Source organism: Poecilia mexicana, unplaced genomic scaffold, assembly GCF_051168715.1.
Source record: "Poecilia mexicana isolate PSO_F unplaced genomic scaffold, ASM5116871v1 scaffold_15, whole genome shotgun sequence".
NCBI lineage: Eukaryota > Metazoa > Chordata > Actinopteri > Cyprinodontiformes > Poeciliidae > Poecilia > Poecilia mexicana.
Genome location: NW_028263384.1, coordinates 27037932 through 27052539, shown reverse-complemented (window position 1 = coordinate 27052539; position 14608 = coordinate 27037932). Strand labels below are relative to the sequence as shown.

Sequence of the window (14608 nt, the reverse complement as noted above, 5' to 3'; positions counted from 1 at the left end):
TCAGCAGGCGTTGCATCTATAAATGTCTGGTTTACATTCATATCAAACCATCTATTATACATTTTAAAAATTCGAGTGTTTTTGTTTCCCTATTTGATTGTTTAGCTCATACTTTCTTCTGAGTATTCATCATTTCTTAATATTCTTCAGATTTTTCTCTTCATATTTCTTGGATCTGCATTACCTCAGGAAATCAGCAGGGGGCGGCACAGATCTGCTGTGTTTTTCCCTAATGGGAGTCTTGTTCTCTGTTTTCCAGCATTCGAGTTTCCACGTTATAGTTCTGTAATTTACAGTGAGGGAAATTTGTATTAATTAGCAAATGGAGGTTGTTAACCTTCAGTAAAGGAGAATTCAGCACAGAGATGGTTCATTTTCCTGCTTGCAGCAGCAGCACTCAGCCTCTTAACCCAAGATTAATGGTTTACTTCAAAAAATTAAATAAATGAAATATAAAAAATAAACCACACTATCTTGGCTAGATGTACATTGAATATTAAGACATTTTTAGGATGTTTTATTGGAGAAATGACACGGAAGTGTAGACTAATGCAGACATAAAATAATGTTTTTAAATAGCTGTCTGCTCAGGTTTTTGTGGTGCAGAGCAAGGGGTGCAACTAGGAAAAACCAGAAAGGTTTGTTGCTAAAGAAACTGGTTGTTCAAATAATGTTTTATTCAACTTTATTAATGGAAAATTGAGTGGAAGGAAAAAGTGTGGTTTAGAAAGATGCACAAGCAGCATTAATAATTAAATTGTTGAGAGTAAAAATAAATCCAAATCAAATTCTGGTTGTTTAGATAATGGATTTTGAATCTATTTAAAAAATAAATCCCCTTTTTTATATTGGATTAATGAAATAAATGCTCTTATATTTTCTAGGAATTGATTTATGTCTACATTAGCAAGTTGTCTTTTTCCCCTTTACTCTATGAAAATATCATTTATTGTAACCAAAGTAGGTCGGCAAGTAATGATTATTTTAGTAATTAATTAATTGTAGGTAAAAAAAAGGCATATTCTGCAGATTTTCATTTAACCAGTTAAGCCTATTTTATTTAAAAAATATTAAATACATAAAAATACAAATAAACAATAATTCCTTTTTTAAATATGAAAATAAATTTTCTTTGCCTAAAATGCAATAACATAGCATTCCTCTAGTTTACGGTTAACAAACTGTTTCTTCTAAAATCAACAGTGCAAAGCTGACCTGCAGATTTTTTTCAATTAACCAATTAATAATTGGATCGCAAAAGGGGCTTAATTAGATTTTTTTTATTACAGATTTTGAATCAGGTGAAGATGAAACTATGTCACTTGAGTAGTTCTGGGTGTAACACATGTCCAGATAAATGTTTTTGGAAGTATAAAAATGTCCAAAAAGTGAATTTTGCACAATAGTTTTCCTTTAGAACAAGCCCAAATCACCACACCTCCACCTCCATGCCTCAAAGTTAGCATAAAGACATTTAGGCTCATTTGGTGGTTGTTTTTCCTGCCAGACGGAAAATTTCTCTTCCGATCATCAGAGCAACACTCTGACTCATCATGTGCCTGGTTACTTGAAACATTTCAGCTTTGAGCTCAGCTCATTGTCTCAGCTAAAAGGAGTTGGCCGTGAAGGAGTGCAGCCACCGTTTTCTCCTCTCTGCCACTGTCGCAGACTTCCCGACACAGCCGCCCTCCAGTTGTTCTGCTGACTGTCCTCAGGTTGACAGTTGGGGCTTTAATTTCATGCTCTGCTAGCTGCCCCCCTCTCCGCATCTCTTCTTGTCAGTTTGAAAGCTCAGCTGTCACTCATCAAGGCTCCTGGGTGTTTCTCTGCCTGTGTCTCAATGTGCTGGGACGCCTTGCTTTGTCCGTCTCCGTCCGTGTTTCACTTTGTATGCGTGTGCCGTCGGTGGACATGACACTAGCTGCGATTTGTTTGTCTATAATCTGCTTACGTCGAAAAAACAAACAAACAACAAAACAATACAAAATTTCGCCTAAAAAGTGATATTGAAATCACGCGTGAATAAGCTTGTTCACACGATATAATAAGTTTGTAAAAAAAAAAAAAAAAAAAAAAACATGGCGGCGACGGAAGTAAACATTAGACGTCAGCGTCTTATTCAGCCGTTGGACTAGAAAGCTGCGTATACGGCGTCTTTTTATTTATTTTTTTATTGGCGGTTGACAAAAAAACGTTCATTACGCATTACCGCCAGTTTTCAATACGAATGACAACTGTTTTAACCCGACTGTGCGAAGCTGCGATGGTGTCCGAGGGAAAGAAACAACACACAAACCACAAAGAAGACTACTTCCTGTTGTCTTCTTCGTGGCTTTCGATAGTAGCGTTCGGTTGTTGATCACGTGACTTGTGAGCTGTAAAAATGTTCTGTTCGGCTGAAAAACGACATCCCAGTGCAACAATGTTTTTATTGACAAAGGCAAGGCGAGTGTTCTTTTCGAAATTTGCGTGTTTCCATTAAACAAATTTATTTTTGTAATTTAATTTTGGTTAACTGAACTACAGCTATGTGTAATAATGTGTCTGAATACTTGCTTTCGCCGTGTTTATGAGTAGCTATCTTTATATCTCCATTTATATGTTTGTTGTGAGGTGACTGCAGGAGAATTCAGCTTTTGTTGTGTTCAGACGGGAGGCTACTATCTTTAACAGAAACAGAAAGCAAAGTAAATTAATCTCCAAAGGAGAATATGTCAAAGATTTATTTATTAACGTCTTCAAACTCAGAATTACACATACATTTTTTTCTGGATTTGGTAGTATTTTCTCACATGACTAGGGTCAAACATTTTGGATTTCCTCACAAGATTTTTAAGTTTTTCTTTTAGACTATCGGCTTATTTCCCAGCACACATTTATCACCTAAGGTTTGTTTTACTTTTTACTGCTGGCTGTAGTTAAAGAGATGGGAATCATTCTTTATCTACACCTCTGATATTGACATTAATAAATCTGAAATATTCTGTCCCTCATTATTGTGGCATTTAGCAAATAGAAATAATTTCGGTCATTCTAACTGACCTAAAACACAAAAAATGTAGTCTGATTTAACGTCAGACAGTAAGAAAAAAAAGGTTCTCTTTTTTTTTGTAATGTCAGGTAATATGCAAATAAATTTGATTTTACTAATATCACTTGACCAAACCTTTTCTAACATTTTACACCACAAAAAAGTAATAAAAGTATGTATGTAAGGTACTTTTGAATTTTAATGATTTGTGTTATTGTATCGAGTCAATATCGGTATTGGCCAATACTTAAAGTTGCAATATTGTAATCGTAATGGAAGTGAAAAAGTTGTATTAGGACACTCTTAGTGAAAATGTCCTTGTTTTCTTTATTGTTTTTGATTTGGATAGTTTATCAAACCCATTTCTCACCTCTGTAACCCTTTTAAGATGAGCACCATGCTTTGTGAAAGTGGTTCCGATAAGCAGGACATGTAAAGTTTGTAAATATGATCACATTACCAGTAACGCAGAGATGATTTGAAAGCAGACCAAGCTGAAGTCTGATAGATATTGATAGATTTCCAACAGATAGAGTCCAGCTTACAATGGCTGAGCTGCTTGATTTTAGGCTTAACACTCATTCAGCTGCTTTAATGCCCCCTCAGGCTGGAGAGCGCATTAGTGCCACTGCATTAGCACGATGATGCTCTTAGTCAAACCCAGCAAGCCCACTAGGCTTCCTGCACCACCATTATGTAGCCTGGATCCATAAAAGTTAAGCCGTTGCACTTTATGTGTTTAAAGTCACAAGTAAGCTTCATGTTCTGGACGGGGATGGAGCATGAGTGCTGCGGCGGGATTGCAGCCACTAGCCCATTAAAATAATTTCACTGTCATTTCTGTGCCGTCTCCTATTCATCCCCATAGAGATTTGGTTTGAGCCTGGGTAATTTTCTGCCTCTTTCTACATGCTGGATGTTGCATCCCTGTGACAGATTTCACTGGAGACCACATAAACCTAAGACGGGCTGGAAAATAAATCGATAATATATAACGTGATAGACATGTGATCAATATCAACAGATAATATTCAATATGTAGGATATTCACTGAGCTCAGATCCAGAACCGCACAGCATTCTGGAAGATGTAGGCAGAGAAAAAGGCTTTAGCCGCTCCGTCTCTCAAGCTTAGCTAAGCAATGTTGGTGGAATCAACTCTCTCACTCTTTGGTTACCTAGCAACTCGGTCATTCTTTGGTTACCTAGCAACTCGGTCATTCTTTGGTTACCTAGCAACGACCTGTTGAGTAATTTGTGAAGCTGCAGTTTGAGGTTTTGCCACTGTATTTTTAACTACTTAAAAAAAACAAAAAAAAAACAATTTTGTGGAAAACTGTGGATAAAAGCAGGAAAGGTCACGTCACCAGTTTGGAAGTAGTTCAGATATTTTAAACAGAAAATTAATTATTATTGATACTGACTGAAATAAAATGCTTATATTGTTGCCAAGATGGGCTGGGTTTGATATGTAACTTCAAAACTGTTTTTCTTTTTACCTTCATTTTATTTTATTTTCCTAAAGAATAGAATAAAAATATATTCATATATAAATATATATATTATCACCCTCTCTCTAAATATGTATAGTGTGTCAAAGAAAATATAAAATGGATAAATAATTCTAAATGTTAACTAATTTTGCCCAACAAAAACCAGTCTGAAATCATCTAGCAAGTGCAAATAAAAATATTTAAATACACAAACAAAACAGAGTCTGTAGTCCAACAGAAAAATAATTTTAAAGACGTTAAAAATGTTTAAGTTCCTTTTTTAAAGAACTTTAACATTATGTCCAAAGCTAAGAATCTTGTTTTAATATAAAAGGAAATATTAAAAAAAAAAAAAAGCTTAACACCAAAATATGTCACAAAAACTTTCATTTCATATTGATTAGGAACTTTGTTCATTTTATTTTTTTTCCATTTGTCAGTCATTTGATATATACATTTTTGCACCAGTGTCAAAAATCCTTGATTTTTACCTTAAACAAGACAACATGGCAGACGCCTGGTTTGACTCAACTCTTTCCCTGTGGAAGAATGTGTTTAAAGTCTGCATTGTTGCATATTAATGAATGATCTGGCAGCTTTTTGTAGTTTATTGAGATTCATAGCACTTGGCAGGTTTGAACAAACTCAGAGCATTTTTCTTTGATGTAAAGCCTTTGGTCTTCAATCACAGCAGTGTTCAATTACACCTTTTATTCATCAGGTGAAAATGAGAAAGTATGCCGGCTAAAGTTAAAAAACCAAACCTTTTAAAGTCTTAAGTGGAAATCATTTTTATAGTAATTTGCTTGAAATTAGACACATTAGACCATGAAATTCAGGAAGGCAGCATGTTTTCTCCTTAGTTTGATATGTTTTCATGTAAACCACATATTATGTGATCTATTTTAGTGTTGTCTTTTTTTGGCATGGGCAAAAATGTCAATTTTTTGTTTTTCTTTCTAAATATAACAGCAAATCAATTGTATTTTTTAATTTTTATCTGCTAAATAATCAATAAACTAAATGCGCATTTTTAGAAAATAAAATAAGCAAAGCAGCCAGATTACTGTAGAGAAGTGGGGTGTTAATTATTGTAGATTTAAAACAAAAAACGGGTCTTAAAATCTAAATTTTGCATCATTGTTCTAAATTTTTCTTTTTGTTTTTTAGTATGTCTTTTTAGCAACAAGAACAGAATATCCCTCACTCACTCAAAGTCACTGGATTTTTTGGGTCTCTTTTAATAATAAATTTAATTAAAAGCAAAAACCTGGATGAATATTTTGTGTTGCCCCTTCCTGGCATCCATGAAACTTTCCCCCCAGTATTGCTTTTTAAATGTGAATCTGCATGAACTGCAAAAAACAAAACAAATAAAACCTTTAGGCTATTTTACAGCTGTGATCATTGGCCGCCCAGAATCGTTCCAAGGGCCGCAAATGGCCCCGGGTGCCGCACTTTGGACACCCCTAATCTAGTTTAATCAATAAGAACAGTTTATATTTTAATGTAAAATCTCTAGAAGACATTTTAAATGTCAATAATAAATAAACAAAACAACATAGATAGCGAATAAAATAAATTATGGAGTCTCTGCAAACAAAATTGTTCTTTAAAAAAATGGATAGTTGAGACCAAAACACCAGACTGAAGACTTTAGTCATCCAGTAGAAAGAGAAAAACAACAAATCATCCAAATGGAAATGATTGAGTTTGTTTTAATTTATCTTACGATTAATTGATTTATTTCTTATTGCGACGGGCCTAATTATAATCCTGGAATGTGTTACATTTGAGCTTTTAAAGTGAAAGTGTTCTTCTTCCTCTTCCGGTTAAAGGGCCTCGATGGGCGTCATGGAACCTCGGGGTGTTCATGTGCATCCGCTGCGCCGGCATCCACCGTAACCTGGGGGTCCACATCTCCAGGGTCAAATCCGTCAACCTGGACCAGTGGACACCTGAGCAGATCCAGGTATCTGAACCACAATGTGAGCCATAAATGATCAATATCTTTGCTTGAAGTAGACGCACCTTTTCTGTCTCATTCACTCATTTGCTGGGTTAGACGTGTGGAGTTTTTATTTCTGAAAATAAAGAAGAAAGATGGGGATTTAATGAAAGACGTTGGAAGAAAAAAGGATTTATGTCGTTTGAAAACGACTCGAGTCGTTTGCCTTTAAGCCCAAAAGAAAATCTTTTATTGAAGCAGCAAAGATGATTCAGATCTAAAACCAGAGGAATTATTCACCACTGCAAGGAAGAAAGAATCAAAGAAGAAAGAATGTCTGCTGCAGTCTAAACCGTATTTTATATATATATATATATAGATAGATGGATATTAGTGTGCCCTCATCCATCCATCTTCCTGGTTGTCATAGGAACTCGTATGTAAACACATGGATATATTGTTAGCCTCTTGTGATTAGCTTAGTGTTTTGTTTACTTTCCTCAGTCCATCCTCTGTTATCAGACGTATACGAACCTTCCAGTCGTTTTTAAATCATTCAGTCGTTAATAGATTCAGCTGTTTGGTGTGTGTGTGTGTTAAAGTAGCTGGATTCGCCTCTCCGTCAGCTGTGTGTGAGTGGAGGAGCGTCTCACTTAGAATGTTAATCACTGTATTCAGTGACTAATTAATTCTGGATGCCTGATTATTCCGACTCCGTTTTCTCCTATCTTCACCCCATCCATCACCCTCCTCTTAATTTGGCCTTGTTGCATACAGCCAGTGTGTCCTTTCACGGTGTGCGCGCACGCATGCAAAGGAGTCGGTGGGCAAAATGAGCTGAATGCAAATGTGATGCGTGAAAGAACCTGCTGTGCGCTGGGATGATTCGTTCACTAGTCGCCATCATTTCTGATGTCGCTTCTTCTGTTTAAGTGTTTATTTTTTCACTGTTTTTGCAGAGCATGGTGGACATGGGGAACACCAGAGCCCGCCAGCTGTATGAAGCCCACCTACCAGAGAGCTTCAGGAGGCCACAGACAGACCAGTATCCTCCCTCTTCGTTCTCATACTGGTTATTCACAGATCCCATCATGAAATCACATGGCTAGGTTTCAACAGCTAACAGGAAGCTAGCTTTTTAATAATATTATTTTTAACAATTTAAGAATGATTTGTGTGAATCTTTATGGAGCTAAATTGGGACCAAAAAAGTTTGATCAAAAGAAAAATAATTGAAACTGAAAAAACTAAACAAAACTAAAACTAAATAAAATTTTTTAAAAAATTACTAAAAAAAATGAAACTGAGAAAACTTAAAATAAAAACTAAAAAAATTTGATACTAAAAGAAAATTGATGCAGAATATAAAAGATTTAAAACTGAAAAAAATATAAGCTAAAAGAAATACAAACTAACAAAAATTATTCTAAAAAATTTAACTGGAAAGAGTTGAAAAAATAAATGAAACTAAAAAAAATGAAACTGAAAAAATTTGATACCAAAAATATGAAGCCGAAAGAGTTGAAGTTTAAAAACGGAATAAAAAAAATGTTGATACTAAAAAAAATTGAAGAAAAAAAAATAAAATAATTGAAACGGAATTAAAAAGTTGAAACTGGAAAAAAATTGAAACAAAAAAAAATCTAACTGAAAATTTAAGATTTAAAACTGAAAGAATTTAACAAAACAATTAACAGAAAATCTGATATTATAAAACTAACCAGAAAAAAGTTGAAAAGTAAAATTTTTTTGATACAAAAAATTATATGAAATAAAAAAGATTTGAAACTGGAAAAAAATTGAAACTGGAAAAAAATTGAATCTAAAAAAATTAAAACTGAAAAAAATTTAACCCAAGAATAGAATCAAAACAAAAAATAAATAAGGGCCAAAATTTTGAATTTGAAAATCTGAAATTATAACAAAAAAATCATTGAATCTGAAAAGTAGATTTCAAAATTATTCTCAGTTTAATTTTTATTTATAAAATATTTATTTGGGCACAACATAGAGTTAAACTGAATAGATCCGTCCTTATTGATTGGACATATTATCAATCCCACCTGATTATTTTTCAGTATTGGTACCGATCCAGATGATACCGGATTGCTGCTTCTATACTTTCTATGGACCCTAATTACTATTTTCTATCCCACATTTTGTAATTTTCAGAAACAAGAAAGGAACGTTTATCTCCATTTGAGTCCAGTGACCTGGAAGACCCTGAATCTCAGCTGGAGGTGGTTGAAATATTTAATGCTTCAGTTTTTTACTGAGGAGGTGAAGCCACTCCTGCTGAGAGCTGCTCTGACTCTGAAATAACACAGTCAGACGCTTCGTATTTTTCTTGTTAAGCATTTCCATTACTAAATAACAGCCTCGCCACATCGCTATCATTCCACTTATTTTCCTCAGGTCTCCTCCTGCTGTGTCTGCAGCAGCTTTCAGTTTCCCCCCTTTTCTGTGATACCAGACATGACAGTAACTGGATATGTTCATGTTTTAGTCCAGTAGGCTGAAATAAATAATCTGTGTGTGAAACGTGGCTCTAATGCAGTATCTGGGATCTGGCAGGGCCCATTTGCGCGGGTGGTCATCGTTCTTCATTCTTTTGAAGTTCATTAGTTGTTCTGACAGCAGCGGCGCTGGCTGAGAGCTGCAGATAACGGACCTGGGATTAGCAGAGCAACCGCCTCGCTGTGTGTGTGTGTGTGTGTGTGTGTGTGTGTGTGTGTGTGTGTGTGTGTGTGTGTGTGTGTGTGTGTGTGTGTGTGTGTGTGTGTGTGTGCGTGTGTTCAAATCTCATACGGAGGTTTTTCTGCTGGGAGTTTGTGTTTTCTCCCAGTGCATGTGTCAGTCCTCTCTGGGTACTCTGGTTTCCTCCCTCAGGAATCGGTTAATTTATGGCTCTAAATTGTTCCTCAGTAGACGTGTTTGCATGGTTCTATATCCTGAAAGCCTTTCACAATAACACATTTTGCTGGACGATAAATTGTCCCAGTAATTATTGCAATAAATGATAATAATTCAAATTTTCTCCCTCACAGATCAATAAACTTTAATTTTGTAAAGAACATTAAATACTGGAACTTAAAGATATTTTATATATCCAAGCTAACCTCCCTCCCCCAAAAAACAATAAATAAAACAAATTAAAAAAAAACACTTGAATATTTTTGATTTGGCTTTTATATACACTCAAAAACATTTTTCTGCACATTTTTTAGTGCTTCATCTATTATCTTTTAAGGTCTCATCTTCCAGTTCAATTTGTAAAAGTTTGAATTAAAGCTGCAGTGCGTACATTTAAAATTTTTCACACATTTGTTACAACTGCCACTATGTTGTGACAGTACAATATGAAAAAAAAAACTGAAAAGAGATGAGACTTAAAAAAATTGATACCAAAAAAAAAATTGATATGGAATAAAAAAGATTTGAAACTGAAAAAAATTGAAAGAAAAACCAATAAACTGAAAAAATATAAACCAAAAACTGTGATACTAAAAAATAAAACTGAAGAAGTTGACACTTTAAAAATGTTTTGATACTAAAAAAAAGTAAACAAAAAAAGAAGAGAAAAACACTTGAATTCATTTTTGATTCGGCTTTTATATAAACACAAAAAACATTTTTTAGCACTTATATTTTATCTTCTAAGGTTCCATCTTCGTTCACATTCATTTTGTTTAATTTTTAATGGTATGAATTAAAGCTGCAATACATACATTTTAAAATTAATGTTTTTCACATATTTGTTGCAACTACTAATATGTCATGACAGTACAGTATGATATAATCTGAAAAAATCGAGCTCCTCTGTCTTCTTTAGTGCTGTCAATAATGGGTGTGTACATGCTACACATACACAAAATAGGCTGTCCTGAAAGCTAAAGCTAGTTAGCATAACCACCAATGATGGCGGTTAAAAGGCTTACCAGAAACTTTAAGTTGTTTCTCAACAGTTACCACATACAACAGCTGTACACGAGCATGATTGATGGCGCCAAGACCCTCCTCCTGGCTCTGATTGGTTGTTTTTGATCAGGAGCGCCACATTTCTTTAGATGGCAATAATAGCTCATTAGTAGATGGAGGAGATTTCTTAAATCAGATTATCTGTATCATAACACAACATGGTGACAGTTTAAAAAAATATATGTAAGATTTTTTAAAAAAATAAAAATCCATACTGCAGCATGAACCTCACAAATTATCCAAATTAAGTAGAAAAATATATGAACTTTTTTCTTCTCTATTATATTCCTCTATTCACTTCTATAGAAGCAGAGAAGCTGGACTTCCTCTCCGTGACTTTTGTATTTTAGCTTAAAACTAATATATGGGCACATTAATAAATCATATTTTTTGTTGTTTTTCAGTTTGGTTATATGTGCAATACTTTGTCAGTGGTTTCTTTTTATATATTTGTTCCTAAATCTGGTTTTGTTGCGGCGTCCGACCTAATCGGACGCTTCCCTGCCGTCTCGTGTAACGATGCTGTCATTTCTCTCTTTCTATCCTGAGAGCCACGGTGGATTGCGTCCGATCTGCTCTGCTGTTTCCACTCCACTGTGATAAATAAAGGCTGCGTTTGAGATGCAGGCCTCCTCCATCCTATCGCTTAGCTCCACCCGTGTGGGTGGTCATCGCTCCTCAATCTTTTGAGGTCTGTTACTGATCTGACAGAAGCATTGCTGCTGAAATGGGGAGATAAGAGGTCTGGGATTAATGCTTGTGTTGTGATGCTGTGGGTTGGGATATAGTGGGAGTCTCAGTTTGTGCCCAGATTTGTATATGTGAAATATAGTTTGTTTACAGTCGCAGTTGTAGGAACTGTTTTATAACCAAATCTCTATAAACCTCGATCAAATTGGTCACTTTAACATGTTATTTTTGAAACTACATGTGTTTAAAAGCTGTGGTATGTAACTTTTATGAGGAATATATGTTTTTTTACATATGTTTTTAAAACTGTCACCGTGTTGTGACAGTATGTTATGATACAAATAATCTGATTTAAAAAATCTCCCCCACCTCCTACCTGGGCTAACAAAACCAACTAATCAGTCAGGAGGAGGGTTGGAGCGCTGTCAATCATGCTTGTGTATGACTGTTCTACGTGCTAATGGTGGAGAAACAACTTACAGTTTCAGGAAAGCCTTTTAGCTACCGTCAATGGTGGTTATGCTAACTGACTAGCAATAATATTCAAGACGGGCTATATTGTGGTGAACCAGCTGCAGCGTAGCAGATAGAAAGGGTTTGGGTAAGAGCAGCGTATACACAACCATAGGTACAGTGTAGCAGAGAGCATGGGGGAAAGCAACAACTATAAATTAATTTACCATTTCCAAGAAGAGCTTAAATCTCTCAATCTTGAAATAAATGGCTCAAACAAATCATTAGATCTGTGTGTAACCATCTGAAGTTAATCAGAATGTTATAAATTCTTATTAACTCAGTTTGGCACCTAAATCTTTGTGAAAAGATGAAGTTTGAGATGAGATCATATTGTTAACACTTCCTGAAACTGTGTGTTTTTAGTTTCTAGTGCAAATATCTTACTGCACTTGAAATAAGACAAAACTAACTTACAAGTAACTTTTCAGCAGGATATAGGAGTTTGTTTTAAGTCAATAAGACGATAAATTGTCCTATAAGTTATTGCAATAAACGATGATGTGGTTTTGAGACCATTTTCAAGTATAATGCAAGAACTCATTCTCATAATTGATTAAATTTTATTTCTTATGCACATTTAACCCTGGAACTGGAAGACATTTTAAATAAACAGAAAAGACAAAAAATGAATTTTAAAGTCTCTGTAAACTAAGTTGTCTAGTTGAGACCAAAGCACCAAACTGAGGAGTTTTATCATCAGAAATGTTTGGTAAGATTTTGTGTTTTTGCATTGCGGTTGACTTGTTTTCCGTTCCAGTCCTTAATTCCAAGCTTTAGAGCCGTGGAAGTTTTCATCCGGGACAAATACGAGAGGAAGAAGTACTACGACCAGGAGGCCTTGGCTGCAGCCTCAGTGAGTATCACCAGCACGTGTTGTATTTTCCATTTTCAGTCACTGCATGTTATTGTTACAGCTGCAATGGTTGGAGGCTGCTTTATGTAATCTGGGCTGCACTGGTAGCTGTGGGGCTGTTAGAGGCCCAAATAGGCAGGGGACAGAAATCATCCTTATGTAAAATGACAACTTTTTCCTTCCCTTTAGCTTTTCTATCTCCTCCTTTGTTGAAAATCTCCCACCTCACTGAGCTGAAATCGACTTCCACGTATTTTTTCAAAGCATTCAAAACTTCTTGAAACTTTAAAATTAGATTGCGAATGACTGAAATGTTTTGCTTCTTTTGGCTCCACTGCAAAAACACAAAGTTTTACTGAGAGTTTTTGTCTAGTTTCTATTCCAAATAGCTTAGTACACTTGGAATAAGACAAACTAACTTAAAAGTAACTTTTCAGCAATTTACATGCACTTGTTTTAAGTAAATAATTCCTTTTAAACAATGAAAAACTGCTTGTTCCAAATTAACTTGTAAAATAGTGTTGTTATAAGTCACATGTGTCAAACTCAAGGCCCATGGGCCAAATCTGGCCCGCCATAGCTTCTTATGTGGCCCTCTAGATTCAAGACTAAACGCTAAATGTGCTTAAATATTATGTAATCAATCAAATTAATTCAGTTTTAATCTGTTTACTGCTAAATTATGTCAATCAGTCCCTCCAGCTTCTGGAGAATTATCGTGGAAATTCACACAAAATCAACAAATCTACACACTTTTAAGCGCTAATATATAGTTGGCTGTTTATTGCAGATTTTTCTCAAAAATTGTCAACTTTACTTGTACTAAACAGCTGCCTCTGCTTTAACTGTTGTCAGATTATAGTTTGTCATCTATACTGCAGGTTATAAAAGGTCACATTAACCGTCATAAATAAGCGCAAATATTTTAAAATTAGTATCACAAATACTTTGATTTTTATTGCAAAAAAAAATCACAAAAGGTGTCACTAAATCCTGGAGGGAGTGAAAATATATTCAGTAATATTTAATTTTAAGAATTCATTGATATTTTAACAGTTTAACAAGTTTTATCAATACATTCTGGCACAACCGGCCCTTTAAGAGCCTTTATGATCTTGATTTGGCTCAAAATGAAAATGAGTTTGACACCTTTGTTATAAGTGAAATAATCTTCATTCAGAACAAGTGCTTCCTCCTCAATATTAAGTAATTATTTACTTAAAACAAGCCTCTAAATCTTGCTACAAAGTTACTTTTCAGTTAGTGTTGTCTTATTTCAAGTCTAATAAGATTTTTGCACTGGAAACTGTCTAGTTTGGCAGAAACAACTTGCCGTTTTCATTTGCTGAGTTTTGCTTTCATCGTACTTGATGTTGCCCTCAACAAACTGTTTGGTTTTGGTTCTGCTGACCTGCTCTCTCCTTAGATCCATTGCAGTAATGACATTTTCTGGTTTTAAATCCCTTTAACCCTCTTAAGACCATAATTGTAACTGGGGCGCCTGGTATTTTTCTGATTTTATGGCTGTAAAATTCTCAAAAAATGTGCAATGAGTCTGAATTTTTGCTCTTTTTTCCAGAACAACCTCAGCTTCCAGTATTCGATAGTTATTTAACATTTCTGTCTATTAAAAATTGAGAATAAACAGTTTAAAGACAAAAAAAACAAAAATCGGAATTGAAATTTTCAGGTTTATTACTGAACAAAAACTTTCTGATTACAGGGGCAAACAATTTCAGATGAACAATTTCAACTTTCAACTATATTACATAAATGCAGAGAAAACTGTGAAGCCTGGCCTCCAATTTACAAGTTTTTATGCCTGTTTTTTATTAAATTATTTCAGGCGTTTTCATTTTTTGTGGTAGGCTCTAAAGCAGTTCCTCTCCAGCTGCAGACAGAATCTCACTCTTGATCCATTCATACTTTATCTATCAGACTTCAGGTTGAAAGGGTCCTGGTATCCTTCTCCAGTGGTCAGGAGCAAGAGGCAGGGGACACACTGGACAGGTCACCAATCCCTCACTTGGCTGATTTGTTGTTGTTTTCACAATTCATCTTTTGGCAGAAAAAAAAGTGTTGGTGATTTTTATTTTTTTC

At 34.9% G+C, this 14608-nt stretch overlaps 1 protein-coding gene across 1 annotated transcript in view; it reads left to right on the top strand.

Moving 5' to 3' along the window:
- Positions 1-14608, top strand: part of LOC106930920 (stromal membrane-associated protein 1-like) — a 90951-nt gene that overhangs the window by 3102 nt on the left and 73241 nt on the right. The window contains exons 2-4 of the mRNA XM_015008777.2: positions 6362-6495; positions 7431-7516; positions 12433-12508. Of these exons, the coding sequence (XP_014864263.2) occupies positions 6362-6495; positions 7431-7516; positions 12433-12508 (296 nt within the window). The remainder of the gene's footprint in view (positions 1-6361; positions 6496-7430; positions 7517-12432; positions 12509-14608) is intronic.